The sequence below is a fragment of the Sinocyclocheilus grahami genome, unplaced genomic scaffold (genome assembly GCF_001515645.1).
Source record: "Sinocyclocheilus grahami isolate Dianchi unplaced genomic scaffold, SAMN03320097.WGS_v1.1 scaffold738.1, whole genome shotgun sequence".
NCBI classification, from domain to species: Eukaryota; Metazoa; Chordata; class Actinopteri; order Cypriniformes; family Cyprinidae; genus Sinocyclocheilus; species Sinocyclocheilus grahami.
The window spans coordinates 599896-614711 of NW_015505917.1; the positions used below are offsets into that span (position 1 = coordinate 599896).

Here is a 14816-nt window from a genome sequence, read left to right on the forward strand (position 1 = left end):
TAATTGTATAATTTTACTATTTATTACTTATTGCGCACAATTAAAGTGCATATGTATATATATATATATATATACTGTATATAGTATGTAGTATATTCAGAAAAATAAAAAATCATATCGTTCTCACAGTTTCGACAAAACCCTATGTTATTCAGCTAAATAACTTGGGGCCATCTACACTGTTGAGCCCTGATTTATTTGGGAATAAAGACTTTCCTTAAAATATTTGTTCCTCTCTTGTCATGAAAGCATAGACTGACCATTGTTGTTCCTAGTCCAGCAATTTTTCAAGTCTGTTGACAGCCTAAGAAAACACATTAACCTCAAGCAGCATCTGTAAAACGCTGGAGCACAAGGCTATTAATATGGAGGATACTGAGTGTCATATCTGACATGTGTGTTGTCTCGGCCCCCCGTTCATCACATATTGGTAGCAAGTTAGGAGCGTTTGCCTCCCCCACTGTCAGCCTTTATTCATGTGGTGTTCAACTCCATTGATCAGGAGATGCACGTTGATAAGAATAAAGGGCAAGCTCAATAACAATCAGTGTCAATCATAGTGAAACTGCCAAGATCCATAGCCACTAGTGGCACGCATTAGAGCAAATGAGGACGGGCACGGATTCTCTCACGTGTGCGCTGTGAATCACTTCTAATCCACGCTGTCCTGGGTGTAAATAGTCATACAAAGCAATAGCAGGGAAATGGGGATTTGAGTGAGACAGCTTAGTGCCAAGGAAGTCCCAGTGCACCACTCCTCTCCTCTTCTCCCCAAGATGAGTAAGACATTTATATGGAAGAGCACCAAACACTGTGTCTAGACTACAAATTCATTCATTTAGGAACTATATTACCATTAACAGTGTAAAAAAGACATCTCTGTAGTTTACAGGTTTTTTTAATTGGTTTGGTACTATTTTCATAAGTAAGGTGTACATTTTCAAAACTCTTAGTACAAAACTTTAAACTGATCACACTTGTAATACCACTAGTCATTCTTTCAAAACCTGATCTCATGATTTCATTGTAGTTGCACATATTTTCATGCCACATAATCATTGTTTCAGAACACAAGATCATTATGATATGTATTGAGAACATTTAGTTTAATCACCAAAACACAACAGTAAGATCTTTTTTCAACTTAGTACTTATAACAATCAGTTCATTCAGTAGCAAACAAGGTACAGGTTTCAAATCACCCTCGGTGCGGAATGAATGTTACTGTACTGTAAAACTGTATACACAGCCATCACAGGAAATGTTACACTTGCGTTCAGACAAAAGCTATATTATAAAAAAATTCATTAAAAAAAACTTTATACAACATGAAAATGTGATCAAAGAACACATCAAAAGTCATTTACATACCCAAGCAAAAAAATAAGTATTTTATTTAAATTTTAGTTTACAACAATACTGTGATTGCATGTGAAAAAAACCCAAACAACAACAACAACCACAACCTGTAAATGTAGACCTGAAATTCACATTAATTATCAAGCCGGTCTTCAACATTTGGCCATAAATTTATCAACATCACAGTGAATGTCTTCATTGTTCAGGCACTGCGGGAAAAACCTTCTGGCATGACGAATCCAGGCTTGACATTGCTCTGCAGTTATATCACCACAAGCTTCATCCATGGCTTGAAGGGTGACATGCTCATGGGGATGGTGATCATACACCTTCCACCTCCATGTAGAGAAGAATTCCTCAATTGGGTTGAGGAAAGGAGAGTATGGGGGAAGGTAGAGGGTCATTAACCGAGGATGTGCCTGAAACTATTCCCGAACCAGCTCTGCATGGTGGAAACTGACATCTTCACCCTGACAGGCCTGCTCAAGCTCATTTAGAAAAGCTATCAGGTGTTCAGTGTTGTATGATCCTAGAACTCGTCTACAGCCTACCACACCATCTTCAGATATAGCTGCACACATTGAGATGTTTCCCCCCACGTTGTCCAGGCACTTGGATGGTTGCCCTTTGGCCAATAAGGTTACGTCCACGGCGTCTGGTTTTTGCCAGATTGAAACCGGCCAGCTCCATCACCCTCTAAAATAATAATAATTTGGTTAGCTCTTTTACAAATAATAGTTGACATTGTTAGTCAGTACTGTAAATTGCATGTGATACAGTACACCAATTTAGTGTTGTACCTGAACATATTCTGAACACAATTGTTTCACCCGGGCATTGTTTCTCTCAAAAGGCACCAAGTAAATTTGTTTCAAGGGGTCATATGATGCTGCTAAAAAGAACATTATTTGGTGTATTTGGTGTAATGAAATGTGTTTATGCGGTTTAAGGTTCAAAGTTATATTCCACATACTGTACATTATTGTTTCTCTTCTATGCCCCGCCTTTCTGAAACGCATAGATTTTTACAAAGCTCATCGGTCTGAAAAGCGAGGTGTGCTGTGATTGGCCAGCTATCCAGTGCGTTGTGATTGGCCGTATACCTCAAGCGTGTGACGGAAAGATTACGCCCCTTACCATATTGTGATGCCCTGTCCGGCCAGAGCGACGAGACAAAAACATTCAAACACATTATAAACGAGGCATTTGTTGCATCCAGTGGGGACATAATTACGGATTATAATGACTTATACTGTCTTGTTAGGCATTGCGTAAACATAAAACCATGTAAAACCAAACAACAAGCTCTACTCTACACTGCACAAAACTCGCATTTGAATCATCAGCGACAAATCCTTTAAATATGAAAACGTACTTACAGTCTGAGTCAGAACAGCCGACATTGTAGTCTACTCTCCCAGGATCAGGAAACAGTCCTCCATAAAATGCGCTGCACACATCTGAATATTTGGGTTGAACTGTTCTGGAACAGTGTTGTAAATGCAACTTAACCACTGATTTCTAGTCGTGTCCTCTTTTGGAAGGCCAAACAAAGTAGTTTCGCTTTCACAAGCATCACACATGGTGGGCTTAAGAACGGTGTGGCCGGCGGATTCAATGAAGGAGCGGTCGGTGGGCTTGCAGCAACCACATGTGACGACCCCGGGCTGGACTCCGCTTCGTCCACGGTGAAAGCCGATCTGGCGATCCACAGTGCGAAGTTGATGTATTTCCTCAGCGACCAGCACGGATCAGCTCTTGGCATGACGAATCAGATATTGTCCTCTTTTGGAAGGCCAAACAAAGTAGTTTCGCTTTTCACGCAACAACAGAGAGAATAAAAGTTACTCCTTCTTTCTTTGCGTGAACATTTGGGCGGCGTTATGCAAATATTCCCACATCGTGTGGGGGCGTGTTCGAACGAGCCGTTTTAGGTAGGTGTGGTTAACTCTTAACTTTTATAAAGAATATCTCTTTGGATTTAACCGGTAACTCTGCTAATTTAATATTCTCTTAATTTTTGTCCTCTATTGTAAGTCTGGGAGACCAGTATTTTCTTCTGAACAGACATGTTCGCTCCGCTTCGTCCACGGTGAAAGCCGATCTGGCGATCCACAGTGCGAAGTTGATGTATTTCCTCAGCGACCAGCACGGATCAGCTCTTGGCATGACGAATCAGATATTGTCCTCTTTTGGAAGGCCAAACAAAGTAGTTTCGCTTTTCACGCAACAACAGAGAGAATAAAAGTTACTCCTTCTTTCTTTGCGTGAACATTTGGGCGGCGTTATGCAAATATTCCCACATCGTGTGGGGGCGTGTTCGAACGAGCCGTTTTAGGTAGGTGTGGTTAACTCTTAACTTTTATAAAGAATATCTCTTTGGATTTAACCGGTAACTCTGCTAATTTAATATTCTCTTAATTTTTGTCCTCTATTGTAAGTCTGGGAGACCAGTATTTTCTTCTGAACAGACATGTTCGCTATGATATAATTTAAGATTTATTCATCTATAAATATTGGCATGGATTACTTCTACAATAACTCTGTATTTTTTAAGCTTGAAAATACTGATTATCTAGACTCTCAGTGGATTAACAAAAAATTATGAAAGAAAATTTAAAATATCTTCATTTGTGTTCTAAAGATAGACAAAAGTCTTATAGGCTTGGAATGACATGAGGGCAAGTAAATAATTTTTTTTGTGTGAACTATTCCTTTAAGAAAGGAAGACCAAGAATGATGATGCTCCAAATCAGACAACTCCAAAGTTGGTTTGAGTTCTGCAATGAAAAACACAGACATCAATGGTTTACATAAAACATGAACACGTAATCATACTGTTGTTGCATCAAAATGTTTAGTACACAGGCAGGAGACAACAGAAAATTTTATTTTCTAAAAATAACTCGCATCAATCTCAAAAGAATGATGCTCTCCTATGTCTCTGGCTTTCAACATCTACAAAAACAAACATTATTTTACCCTTAGTAAAAAAAATAGAGATAACATGATGGAATTATGAACTTTACTCGCCTTAACCGTCTTTCCCTCTCTTCTGAAGAAGCTGAGAACATCGCCTGCTCCTCAGACAAGCAGGGTTCTGTGTTGTTAACTCCTGGCGCGGGCACAATGAAGACGCAAAGCTCAACATGTCTGAAATATAACATGCAAAACATTACTTTTAACAATTATCTCTTCATCAGCCTCAAAATAATTAGGCTAGTCTTTATTACATAACGCCGTTTCCTTTAGGAAAATACATTCAACTTAACCGCGAAAAAAAAAGATAACGAATTAACGTAAATATGTTAATAACCCTCTCTTAACACCTTAAAAAAAGGTAAATATTGTAAAATCTATGTAAATATGATATAAGACACTCACTGACGTCCGTGTATTTTTCAATATAAGCTCTTTTCGGAATATTTCCTCCTTCCATGAAATCTCAACATACTACCGGACTCAAACAATGAATCATGACTTTACATTTTTAATCTTTACTTACCATAAACCGTCTTTCACTCGCACTCGCTTCCATCTGAAGACGCTGAGAAAATGGCGGCTTCTCGCACTGGTGTCGTCGAGATACGTCCGATGTTAACGTGACGTGCGTGTTCTCTTTCACGTCCGCGTTCCCAACCCAGCACCGCTGGGTTATTGATCAAGACCAATTTTCAACCCAAAATTGGGTTAAAACAACCCAACGTCCTTACCCAGCAGTCTCAACCCAGCGTTTTTTAGAGTGTACCAAGAGCTTGTAACACTCCAAAGAGAAAGGAAAAATTTAAATCGCATCATATGACCCCTTTAACACTATTGAAATCATTTGTGAGTCGATCTCATGCAGAGTATTAGCGCAGCATGCTAGTCACTATTGAAATTGATTTGATCATGTGCAGAATATTTTGTTGTTAGTTTAGCAACATGCTGTTACATTATTGAAATGAATTGTGAGTCATTCCCATGCAGAATATTGTGTTGCTAGTTTAGCAGCATGCTAATACTACACTTTTTTGCAATTAATTGTAATAAATGTAACAAGTCCATGTGGATCACTTGTGTGGTAAACAGATTTGCATAGAGAGTTTTGGATCAATACACTTATAATGTTGCCTGGCAATGAAGACGCTCCCTATTAAGGCAGCTCCCTTTGTAGGCAATAGTAAGCAAGGTAGCTCACATCAGGAGCGAAAATATCTGAACATTTGAAGATCAAATCTACTCAGTGTACATTTCAAACTCAAATCAAGTGTTCTGGAAATCAGTCAGAGCTGCTGGGTCAGACATATGTTATTATTTCAGCCTCATTTTGAGCGGCTTGTGCTGTTTTGTATCAAAGCGTCCATACCTCCAGCAGCACAAATCTTTTGTTCTAAGATTGCTTTTCCACAACCTCAAATTGGACTTCAAATTTGTGGTGCTTTTGAAGTGAACCTTCACGACACCACGTAAATCACAGCCCACGTCAGGGCTCTTGCAGCGCATTGGAAATTGTGCCATTGTGAATAGTGTCTGTTAAGTAAGCCCTTGATCAAGCTGACATGATACTATACTTCCCTTTTAAGGATTTGGACATTTAAAACAATTAGGACAAAAAACTTTTTTGCCATGTCAATAAAAAAATTAGTCATGACGTATTTGTCAGAAATGTATGCACATATCAAAATACAACCTGCAATTTCAGTGCTCTTAATAAACTTGTCTTACCAAACACATAGGCATTGTGCAGAAGTGCAGATAAGAAGTGCGCTAATTATCCTTTAATAAACTCAGTCAGGCAAAACTAATGCTGCAATGCGTCTTTTAATTAGAAGTTCGAAATGTCAGAGTCATTAGTATTTGTAAATCAGACTCAAAAACCAAGCAAATTTTTTCACAGCTTTTCTTTTGTCCCAATAAATGCTTTGATTGTTCAAAGCATGGCTTTTTGTTTGAAATAACCCTGATGGTGCTTTCTGTACATTTAATGTTTGTCATCTTTTTTTTCTGTTTCAGCAGATTTCAGCTACATATTTGATGGATGTCGAGGACACAAAATGTTTTTGTATATTTGGTGTAAATAAAGCATAATAACATTGCTGATATGATGGAAAGGCTTTAAAACGGAATGTTTTGCTCAATGAGCTTTCCTTCTAAAGTAATTTAACTCGGGCCAGTTGAGGTTTTGAAATATTTGTAGCTGACAATGGTGAACAGTCAAAGAACAAGAAAAGCGCTAGCAAAATGTGGAATAAATCAATACGGCACTGTTTCATCCAGACCGATTAAGACTGTCTACAAGCCAATTCCGTTAGTATATACATGTCAATCGTGGTCAAAACGACAAGTATTTAAATACAGAGGTGATGCATATTTGCATATATTAAGCTAGAATCTTATCTGGTCTTGAATGAAGAAGGAAAAAAGTATTATATCAGTTATCGCATCATGGAATGCGCACACATGAACCTTTAGGGCTTAACTCTTTTAATAGTTTATGATGCTTACCATGATTGATTTCATTACATACAGATGAAAAAGGTATTCCTCTAGCTGTGTTTTTGTTTGTGGGTATTAAAATAGAGAGCGCGAATACAAATACTGGTGTCACCATCAATAAATGCCTCCATATACCTCATCTAGCCTTCGAAAGGGGAGGCTCATTCTGTCGATGCTCCCAGCCTCGCAAACAGATAAATATGCCATTATGAGTGAACAGCGAAATTGTTCTGACCTCTCGATAGGAAAGGACAAACTGATGCGCCCAAATCAGTCATGGCCCAGATCCAATTACATGTTTTATGAATGTGAGGTATGAGTCGGGAATGTTAATTCAAACTCAGGTCAAACCAAGGGGCAGCGAAGCCATTTGGTCTAGCATCACTGCATCGTAAGAGCTGAACAATTCAGCCGTGGGTGCTTTTGAGCCTGTGGACTTAGAAAATACAGCTGAAACAGTGGACGTGCATCATAGAAGAATTCTGTCATTTTCTAGATGTCATGAGTATTTTCATTAACAGTGTTTTAAAATGACATTTCTGCCACAATTTAGGAAGTAGTGGAAGTGACATTTTTTTTTTTTTTGGATAAAATGCCAGACTCCTTTGTGTTGCTAATGGTAATTTCATAGGTAGCATTTTATGTATCCTAAATACATTCAATTTTATTTTCACACTTTTTGCATCATTTTACAAAGTTATAAATTCAAAATGGCAGAAAATAAAAATATAAATAAAAATTTAATAAATAATATTTTCTCATTTTATTCAAGTATGCTCTTCACTGACAACATAGTCTCCCTGGTAAACAAGTACACTGATTTAAACAAACAAACAAAATCTTATTAATTAATTAAGGGCAAAATTGTTTATTGTGGTGAAAATAACTGAGACTACTGTAATTTTTACATTTATATAAATCACTCAATAAATATTAAAATTGTTTGTTTATTACGTTATGTTGTTTATTATGTTAATAGTGTTTATTCTGTATACTATCTTCTATTGTTTTTATACTTTCAGAAAGTCTGCACTATAAAAAAAAAATATTATTTTAACAGTAAAAAACTGTAAAAATGCAACAGGAAAAACTTGTTAATTGGTTAACAGTATGTATATATACGGTGAATAACTGTAATTCTACGGTAAAACACTGTTAAAATGACTTTTTTAGAACAAGTCATTGTATAATTTACAGTGAAAAACCATAAATCAACATAATTCCCAGAATTCCCTGCATGGCACTTCACATTTGATGTTTTTCTTTGAAATAACTTATCATCTTAGTTGTTTCTTAACAGTTGTGGACATTAGGGTTTTATCTTGTGTCTAATGTTGTTAAATTAACGTTTATTGCATTGTTTCAGTATACTGCAAGTGATACTGAAATATCACTAAATGCACCTTTTATATTTAAGTATTTCCCTCCTCAGCTTGTGGAAGAGCTGTTGAGTGTTTGTGAACTTTGGTTCATCGTGTGGCATTCACCACCTGTTTTTGGTGGTTGTCAGTGTATTACAGTGGTACAAAACAGATATTAGTAATTCATTAGGTTGATATAGTAACATAAATCAATTATTGAAATAGCCTTTTTTTACTGTGAATTTAAGTTAAGTCTGTAAAACCTCAAATGTTGCTACCATATTTTTACGGTTTTGTTTCAGTATACTGCAAGTGATACTGAAATATCACTAAATGCACCTTTTATATTTAAGTATTTCCCTCCTCAGCTTGTGGAAGAGCTGTTGAGTGTTTGTGAACTTTGGTTCATCGTGTGGCATTCACCACCTGTTTTTGGTGGTTGTCAGTGTATTACAGTGGTACAAAACAGATATTAGTAATTCATTAGGTTGATATAGTAACATAAATCAATTATTGAAATAGCCTTTTTTTACTGTGAATTTAAGTTAAGTCTGTAAAACCTCAAATGTTGCTACCATATTTTTACGGTTAAGTTCTGGCAACCACAGCTGCTGGTATTTTACCGTAAATGTCAGATACATTTTTTTTTTTTTTAAATTACAGTATGGGTCAAGAGTAAAACTAGAATATCAAAATGTATTTGAAAAGTAGTTATAATAATAGAAACGTTAGTGAAAAGTTTTAATGGGAAAAGGCTGAAAACGGTTAACTTTAATAAAAACAACCCCTGGGGCATGAGTGACTAAATATGACAAAAGCGCTGGGCTTAAAAGAAAACTGGGCAAATAAGATAACAGTCACAATTTCAGATTGCTTGCAGAGAAGGGTGCAGAGAAATCAGAATAAATAGAATCTGCCTCCAAACTTGGAAACATGAACCATCTGTACCTGTATTCTCTTTCAGAACTCAGACGACCTGCTGGTGGCGTCAGCCGAATGTCCCAGTGATGATGAGGATCTGGAGGAGTGTGAGCCCGGCACGGGTGAGTTCAAACACACACAGAAGCACTGAGGCCATACAGACCCACACAAGCTCCAGACGCTCACAGGCAACACAAACATCAGATCAAACTATTTTCTTAAAGAATTTAACATTTTTTTAATTAAGCAGTGGATTTTAATGACTTGCGGATATATTGCGTTTGGATGTAGTGCAGTTCCGTAGATAATTTCTCATTTTAATTCCAGCAAGAGCTTCTATTTTAATCATTTTTAATTAAGCAGTGGATTTTTAAGACTGTTAAGTTTTTATATCTTATGTGTTCAGTAAAAAACATGTTTTATATGTAAAATGAAACAATTGCAAATATTCAGGAAATAGCTTCAGTTGGATCTAAAATGTAGTGTCACTTTTAATTTGTGTTCCTAATGTGAATTATGTTACCCATAATGCTTTTCTGCTAGCACTCTTCCCTCATATTAACCCCATAGATGCTATAAACAAAGACGTATACTTTGGAGCTCAGCAGGTCATTTAGGAACTAAATTATGAGCTGATCTGACTGAGTTTAGACTAAGGGTTATATTGCTTAAAGGGTGGCCTTCTACCACCTGTGCTATTCATAATGCTAAGTGGTCTTTCCACTCCATCACTGGGTTCCGTTTTGAGCATTCATATATCAGTAATGTAGGTGTGACGTCAAACCGTGTTGCATGGAATTATTACTCTGTGCTCAGCTATTTCTCTTGTGATTGTGCATTATGTTGCAATCATTCAGAGTGGTTGAGTTGTTTCTGATGGCCCATCTGGAAAATCAGCTGTTGCTGTTTGACATTTGTCCAAGCCTTTGGTTTCATTTCAGATTATTTTAGTTTAGAAAATTAAACACATTAACCCAGACATTTCTTATTAAATAATTGCTACAACAGCCCCGTTTATTGGCTCTGTCTCAAAATCTAGTCAGCTGCATGCCTAGCATAGCTTTTAGTATAGCTTTTTTGTTTCATAGATAAGGCCATCCCATAATGTGATGTGACAAGCTCCATTCAATGAGAAATATTTTTTAAATTAAAGTTATCTTTTTTTCCCCCAAGTATTAAAGACATGAAGTTTTATACTATCATTCAGGAGTTTGTGGTTGGTAAGACCTTTTCATGTTTTTGTATTTATTGATGAAAATATAGCATTAGTTTGATAATAGTATTTATTTACTAATATAGTAAATATAGTAATAATTGATTAAAAAAAATAGTAAATATAGTAATATATGTGATTATTTTTTACTGTAAAAAAAAATTACAATCTAAAATGTAGTTTGATACTGTGAATGAAGTTGAATTTTCAGCAGCCATTACTCATTCAAAAGAAGGTTTATTTGAAATATTTTTTTTTTTTCTAAAATTAAGCATAGCTTTTAGTATAGCTTTTTTGTTTCATAGATAAGGCCATCCCATAATGTGATGTGACAAGCTCCATTCAATGAGAAATATTTTTTAAATTAAAGTTATCTTTTTTTCCCCCAAGTATTAAAGACATGAAGTTTTATACTATCATTCAGGAGTTTGTGGTTGGTAAGACCTTTTCATGTTTTGTATTTATTGATGAAAATATAGCATTAGTTTGATAATAGTATTTATTTACTAATATAGTAAATATAGTAATAATTGATTAAAAAAATAGTAAATATAGTAATATATGTGATTATTTTTTACTGTAAAAAAAAATTACAATCTAAAATGTAGTTTGATACTGTGAATGAAGTTGAATTTTCAGCAGCCATTACTCATTCAAAAGAAGGTTTATTTGAAATATATATTTTTTTTCTAAAATTACATATGGCTTTACTGTCACTTTTGATCAATTAAATGTGTCCTTGGTGAATAAAACATTAAAAAAAATACTGACCCCAAACATTTGAAAAGTAGTGTGTATAATTAAAATGTGTTTTGGCTGTCTGTGTGCTTTATATTCAATTTATTAATCACATGCCAACATCAGAATCAGAAGTTTCTGCCTTAAAAGTGCATCTCAGATCTCATATCAGTCAAATCCACTCTTGAGCTTCCATTTTGTTTGTAATAAGATATATATAGACAATTCCTGATATAGCATTACACAGAAATCACCTAATTAGGTTTTGAGACACAGCATTTAACTTATTACACAATGCGCATATGCAGAGGATTTGATCATTGCATAGTGAAATCTGTCAAATAAATGCCTAGAGCACAGATGAATGTCAAAGAGTTTAAAGGGGAGAAAATTTGTGCTTTTAAAGGGACCATCTTACACACCTTTGTTTTTTGTAATTTGCTTTTTTTCCATGCAAAAATCATGCGGCCTATTTGTTGATGTAAGTGACCCAAACTCCATGGTTTGCTATCTTGTTTAACCAAAGAAGAGCCAAGAGCTATTCAAGATATGAGTTGGTTCTGTTTTACATGTTACTGTAGTCATTTAGACATGTTTATGTTAGTCATTTGAGTAGGTTTAGAAAATACTGTAGCATTTTACATGTGAATATAAAGTACTGTGTGTAGAATCTTTGTCTTAGAATAAATTGCACAGTATAGAATTCTAATTCTATTATTAATAGTGTGCGCGTGTGTATGCATGTAGACATTCTCGAGTCCTTGCTAATTGTTCTTTCTCCTCTCTCATCCCAGGAGGTGAACTTGTGTTGCCCATAATTACGGTGGACACCCAAGACACCCTTCCCATAGCCACCCATTACCCCGCCATCCCCGCCCCTCCCACATCCCTGACCCCTCTCCAAACCACCAAAGAGTCCCTTGTCCTGTCCGACCCCCGCCCGCCATGCCCTCCGGACCAGGAGGACTGCGGCGACCCTATGGAGGTATCGGCCTTCGGCTCCGGAGAAATGACGGAGTCCGATGACGAGGACTTTTACAAAAACTCCCCCATGGTCACAGACAGGACGGTCCTACCGCCGCCCCCCGCCGTGGGCAAGAGCGGAGGCCAGAGCCCAGGTGACCACCGCCCTCCAATCCCCGGCCCCACCACTCACCCCAACCAGCTCCACATCCCCGCAGGCAAAATGAACACCCGTGACCAGGTGCTCCTGCCGCCAGCCCCGTCCTCCCATCACACTCCAGGGTTAACCTACCCGCCTGGTTTCCCCCATGTGCCCACAGCTCATCCCACCGACCTGATGGAGAAGGGCCGCCCGGGCGCCGTGGAGGTAATCAGGGAGTCCAGCAGCACCACAGGCATGGTGGTGGGCATCGTGGCAGCTGCCGCCCTCTGCATCCTCATCCTCCTTTACGCCATGTACAAGTACCGCAACCGAGACGAAGGTTCTTATCAGGTGGACCAGAGCCGCAATTCGGGATCCGAAAGCAACGGTGCCGTGGTCAAAGAGAAGACGCCGAGCACGACCGCGGCCATCGCAAAGACGACCACCAAGGGCAAGAAGAATAAAGACAAGGAGTATTACGTCTGAGAGAGACCGAGGAGGAGGATTTTAAACCTTCAAATCACCTCCTCTGCATCCTCAAAACATTTAAGCCACACAATCTTCTGTTTACTTCTCCAAACGTTTTTCTGCCACCGAAAGATACGGGCGTAGGGAATGAGGAGGAAGGAACACTGAGCGATAGCTCCTCCTTTCGTTTCTGTCTTGCGAAGCCATTGTTGTATGTAATTTTATCGCTATCATGTATAAAGAAAATCTTCCATTACATTCCAAATGATGTAAGGCCCTCTTTGCGATTAAAAATGTATGTTTTGCGTGGGCCGGGCCTCCACGGGAGAGTAACGAAACACCATGGACAGGGAGAGAAAACCTGCCGGTTTAACAGATGTCTCCACACACGAGCTTTTGGTGCTATTCTTGAACGTTTGTTTAATATTATCTTCACAGAGCTATGAAATTGAGATCTTCAACGAGACGTTCGCTGGCCCTCGTTGTAATAATTCATGAAGAACAGAAGCGATTGTGTTAGTTATTTGCACGAGACAAGCAGATGCTCCCATCAGTTCTTGTGGAGATGTTAAATCTGACACCTTTTTCGAAGGGAAAAAACGTGTTCGGTTGGAAAGGCAGCGGATAACATCACATCTTCGGTTTCGTTCTCTGATTGAGCCGAAGAGTTTGAATTCATTTCCACTCTGGTACCTTTTGTCAGTGTAGAAATTAGGATTTATCTCTCTCCGCAATGGAACACATGAATCTAATTCATTCTTTGGTGTTTATCCGCCATGGTTTCATAAACACATTCTCGCTTAGAATGGCAGATCAGACGGTGAAGCCTGCTCCACCAGCAGGTGTAGAAGAGCTCAGAAGGTTGTTAGAACTTAAAAAAAGGGAATGAAAGACATTCAGTAGGCATCTCTCTCTCTCTCTCTCTCTCCATGGTGCCAAAACATTGTGATCTGTTAGGCTTCTAATTGTGTTCCATGCATGATGTATTCACATTCAGCTTTCCATGGGAATTTTTTTATATGAAATACATAAAGTTGATAACTCTCATCTCACCCGGAAGGATTCATAGCACCATGGGCGAGCACGACGCGGACAAAAGAGACCTCAGAAAGCGGGACTGTCCTGAACTGAACATCAGCTTGGACAAAAGATGTTGTATCTATGTAAATACAGGCCATTGCTGAAAACGCTACAGGAGACAGGTTTGTGTGTATCGTGCATACGGTACGTGTGTGTGTGTGTGTGTGTGTGTGTGTGTGTGTGTGTGTGTGTGTGTGTGTGTGTGTGTGTGTGTGTGTGTGAGTGTTTGTCCTCGTTCGTCCTCCGGCATGAGAAAGATATACGCAAGACTACGAGAACTCTTTCTCTTGTCTCCTATATTCTCTATGGTGTGAAACTACAGCCCAATACCCATCCGAATGAGACTAGGCAGTGAAACTAACAGATTAAAGAGAACGGAGGCAAAATCATATTTTGAGAACTGTGTGGCATCTCTTCTAGGAGGGGAAAAAAGGAACTCGTTCTCATCGGGATGCCAGCTAACCACCTCCCAAACCTTAAAAGAAACTAAAAAGGAGCGAACTGACAAGACTTTTATGGATAAAGCAGCACAACCTTGTGTCCAGACTATTGTATTTAAGGACACCTCCTGGAAAGGAGGAAAAAAGGAAGAAAAAAAACACAGTATACTGTCTAGATATTTCTCACATTTGAAAATATGTTTTTTCCTGAATTGACATTCCTTGTTATTACAAAGCGGTTTTTGTTTAGTCCTTTCTCTGCAAATGAAAAAACAAATTGTATTCACAATATATATTACTTCAGTTACACGAAGTGATTTTCAAATGTGAAATTCTTGGGGGGGATAATGTTTTGGGATTTTATTGAATTTGGTTAAAAAAAAAAAAAAATGAAGCATTACACCTAGCCATACCTCCATTTTACATTTGGGTTTTTTGTTACGTCATTGACAGGGCTTTTTTTCTGTTTCTGTTTGTGTTTTTGTTTTATTTGTTCTTTTAAGATATAATTGTCATTTACCTATGCTGGTCAAAGTATATTCCCGTTCTTAATGTAATTGTAAAGTGTTACTGTGAGATGAAATCTAAATATGTGTACATTGACAGAGGGAAAAATACACTTGGTTCTATACTTCGTACTGATTTGGTCAGTG

At 37.7% G+C, this 14816-nt stretch overlaps 1 protein-coding gene across 1 annotated transcript in view; it reads left to right on the forward strand.

Moving 5' to 3' along the window:
• Nucleotides 1-14504, forward strand: part of nrxn2a (neurexin 2a) — a 401294-nt gene extending 386790 nt beyond the window's left edge. The window contains exons 24-25 of the mRNA XM_016244908.1: nucleotides 9163-9241; nucleotides 11865-14504. Of these exons, the coding sequence (XP_016100394.1) occupies nucleotides 9163-9241; nucleotides 11865-12661 (876 nt within the window). The 3' untranslated portion in view covers nucleotides 12662-14504. The remainder of the gene's footprint in view (nucleotides 1-9162; nucleotides 9242-11864) is intronic.
• Nucleotides 14505-14816: the final 312 nt, after the last annotated feature.